The sequence below is a fragment of the Sinocyclocheilus anshuiensis genome, unplaced genomic scaffold, assembly GCF_001515605.1.
Source record: "Sinocyclocheilus anshuiensis isolate Anshui unplaced genomic scaffold, SAMN03320099.WGS_v1.1 scaffold5315, whole genome shotgun sequence".
Taxonomy (NCBI): domain Eukaryota; kingdom Metazoa; phylum Chordata; class Actinopteri; order Cypriniformes; family Cyprinidae; genus Sinocyclocheilus; species Sinocyclocheilus anshuiensis.
Window position 1 is genome coordinate 41,298 of NW_015541765.1, and position 3,970 is coordinate 45,267.

The 3,970-nt window shown below is 46.5% G+C and overlaps 1 protein-coding gene across 1 annotated transcript in view; it reads right to left on the bottom strand.

Moving 5' to 3' along the window:
• Nucleotides 1–3,172: 3,172 nt before the first annotated feature.
• LOC107690880 (platelet-derived growth factor receptor beta-like) overlaps nucleotides 3,173–3,970 on the bottom strand; it is a 50,735-nt gene continuing 49,937 nt past the window's right edge. Inside the window, exon 22 of the mRNA XM_016489301.1 lies at nucleotides 3,173–3,820. Coding sequence (XP_016344787.1) covers nucleotides 3,703–3,820 — 118 coding nt within the window. The 3' untranslated portion in view covers nucleotides 3,173–3,702. The remainder of the gene's footprint in view (nucleotides 3,821–3,970) is intronic.

Sequence of the window (3,970 nt, forward strand, 5' to 3'; positions counted from 1 at the left end):
GCTGGAGGGACCGGCTCTATCGCATCCTTTGCCAGTAGGACTGCGATCTCTGCACGCAAGACAGGAGCATCAGCCGCCTTCACTGATGTGAAGCGGATGCCGCTGAACTTGGGGGGGATGCAACGCGAACTGAATCGCATAGTCGAGTCTGATGGTTCACAGGAGCCAGCGAGACGGTATGGGTAACCAGGTACCCAGACACCACACAAGCTGGACCAGCGGGACCACCGACGCTCTCGAACCACCCGCTGCTGCCTGCTGGCAGGCTGGGGCTCTGCCGCCGGCGGACGGGTGGAGGCAGCAGCTGCCCGCCGGGGGCAAAACGTCGGACCGCCTCAGTCTGCTCCTGTGCAGCCGAGAACTGCTGGGCCATGTTCTCGACTGCGTCGCCGAAAAGGCCGGTCTGGGACACAGGGACCTTGAGGAACTGAACTTTGTCGGCGTCCCTCGTGTCGACCAGACACAAACAGAGGTGACGCTGCTGGACCACAAGTGTGGACATCGCATGACCCAGAGAACTCGCGGTGACCTTCGTCGCTCGGAGCGCGAGATCAGTTGCGGTTCGGAGCTCTTTTAGAACTTCCGGATCGTGACCACCCTCGTGCAGGTCCCTCAGTGCTTTAGCCTGAAGAACCTGCAGTAACGCCGTAGCATGTAAGGCGGAGGCAGCTTCTACACATGCCGTATAAGCATCGCCGGACAGACCAGACGAGTACCAACAGACCCGAGAGGGGAGGCACGGTTCACCCTGCCTGGTGGAGGTGGTATCAGGACACAACTGCATCGCAACCGACCGCTCCACCGGGGGGAATCCCGTATACCCCCTAGCTGCACCACCGTCGAGAGTGGTGTGGGAGGAGGAGTTAGCAAGTTGGTTTCCGGCAGGAAAAGGTGCCATCCACAACCTGGTAAGCCCCTCATGCACCTCTGGGAAGAATGGCACAGGGGCGAGGCGCTGAGAACCAGCGCGGACCACCCCGAAGAACCAATCATCCAACCTTGAGGGCGGCCCAGGAAAGCATAGCCGTTATTTCTGGATCCGATTCAGGCATTGCTACAGTCCCGGAGGACAGCAGCGCATCCAAATCTTCCTCTCCAGAAAGCTCCGGCTCACCCTCCGATGCAGCAATCGACATCCGGTCGTCGGGAGGAGCGCCAACGGATACTGCTGGTATGCTCCTTGTAGAGGGCCCAGCACGTTCCATTGGCAGCTCAACTGGTTGCGGAGTGCAAGAGGAGCGATGGTCCCCCGAGGGTTGGTTCCCTGGAGGGTTTGCCATCACTGTTACCCTCAGACCGCCCGTGCTACTGAAGGCTCCTGAAGTAGCCCCCGCCTGACTACCGCCATGATGAGATCTAGATCGAGGCAGAGGCAACGGAGCTCCGCCCCTTTGAGGAAACGGAGCTTGGCCCGCGACTCCGAGATGATCATCTTCCCGCAATGAGAACATGACTCATCCACAAACACCTCAGCGTGCTAAATGCTCAGGCACGTGAGGCAGCGATCGTGACCATCACCCAGCACCAGGTAACGACCGCATCCAGAAACGCCCGGGTGATACGTTGTCTATAGCAAGACCCACATCGTCTTTACAAAGACGTAACGTCGAGTTTGCCACGCAACGTCGTCTTTAAAAAGACACACCCGTGAATACTCTTTTAGGGAAAAAGCTCTTTTAGCGTGCTGAAGCGCACAGGGGAGATGGCTGCCTGCAACACAAACAGGGGGTAGAGTGCAGCCTGATGTGTGCAACCCACTCGACACGGGAAACCACCACCGCTGAAGCGCCGTACCACCAACACGAAGAGCTCTCAAAGAGCGTGCTGAACTCGTTCAGTCTTCTTCTCTCAGTAGAGTAGTCAGGAGCAGAATGATGTGATCGCTCGGCTCCAAAGCGAAAAGCTGAATATGCGCTGCACCTGCTGCCTACTTATACTCACGCTGTGATCAGCGGCAGCTGGATGCAATAATCACATGCCAATGTGCATTGGCTCGTTTAGTTTACACTCGAAGTAGATTGGTCTCTCTAAGCGAGATCCCAATTCGTCGTCACCGATGTGACGTCGAGAGTGACCGACTGAAAGGGAACTAATATCTCCATTAGATCTCCTGAGCCATGAAAGAGCAATGACTGAGCTTTTATAAAGACCGACAGACAGATGATTACAGACTTTATCACACTTTTTATTTTTGATAGTACATAGAATGTGTAAAAGAGCAATGTACAAAATATCTATACAAAAATATACTTGTAAACATACATAAAGCTTTGGTACCTTAGAGTGTGTAACTTTACTATGTGATATATGTACGGAAATGTGCAATTTAATAAGGTCTTGTGCATACATATGAATGCCTACAGTTAAAATCAAGAAAAAACAAGACGAACAGACAAGATGAAGCCTTTATGAACACCTGTGTTTGGGTTATTAAGTGTTTGCATGAAAATAAAGTTCAATGTAAGTACTTTAACATCGTGTGGATGATATTGAACTAATAATTTGAAGATGAAATGCCTGGGCCGCATGTAAAATTTAATCTCAGTGTAAGACACCTGCCAAGAGCAGGTTAAATGATCTTGAATGTAAAATGCTTTGGATTAAAAACATCAGCTAAATTATGTTTTTCTCTTGTACCATGAGTCATTCAGATATACTTTCTAATGTTCAGTCATTCAGATATACTGTTAGTATGAAGCACACACTGAACAGCTTGATTCTGTAGCTGCACAAAACAAAAACATTGCGTTGTGAATGGTTTCCCACAGAATAAAAAAAAAAAAAAAAAGATAACTGCGACTATCTCACAGTTGTGGCATTTTTACAATTCTGAGTTTTTGTCAAAGCTGCGAGATGTAAATTCTGAGAGAAAAAATCAATTATGTGATGTAAACTCATAATTGTGAAAAAAAAGTCAGAATTGTGATATAAACTTACAATTGCAAAAGAAAAAAGTCGAATTGTGAGATACAAACTCATAATTGCATTAAAAAGTCAGAATTGTGATATAAACTCGCAATTGCAAAAGAAAAAAGTCCAAACTGCGATAAGTAAACTCAGAATTCAGAGAAAAAAAATCTAAATTGCAAGAACTTAAGTCAGAATTCTGAGTTTATATGTTTTTTTTCTCAGAATTGCGTGAAAAAAAAGGATTTTGAGATAAAAAGTCACATTTACATTTATTTTTTTAAAATCAGTGGTGGAAACGGGCTTCCATGGTTCTGTCGTTTCCCTTTACAGAATGTAAAACTAGAAAATGAAATCAAAAATAATCACGTGTATAATCTATTTGCTTCAATTATTCATAAACATTAAAGTGCAAGTTTGCTACAAGAATCTTGACAAAAAAAGTCTGAAGTTAAAATAAAAAGTCACAGACTGCTGTCTGAATATAGAAATGAAATATGCACTTAATTTCAAAAACGCTGAGAATGATTTTAACACAAAAAGTAACCCAACTAATGTACATATCAGCTGATTGTAGCTTTGCTTTCTGATACTGCATTGTACCACTTTAGTAAAAAAGAATACAAGAAAAAAGAATACAAAAACAAAGAAAAACTGGTCTGGTTCAAGCCTCAACCTTCACAGACGGTCTTTAAGAGCACATGAGGGCTCTAGCATATCATTCTGATGCATTTGATAAAAATCTGCTTAAAAGTACATTAAAATTACTTGATGATGACAGGAAGCAGGAGTGTGTCACAGGAAGCTCTCCTCCACCTCTGGACTTCTAGAATGATCTGGCAGCAGCTCCTCGCGCTCAGGTTCGGTGCTCGGGGTTTCCATGGAGACCGTCTCCTCATCAGAACCTAACGAGCTTTAGAAGAGAGATGAAGAACACCTTTAACAACATAACACAATCTCTCACTCGCACTCACTCGCGCACACACACACACACTCACACACACTCACACACACACTCACTCACACACTCACTCACACACACACACACACACACACACACACA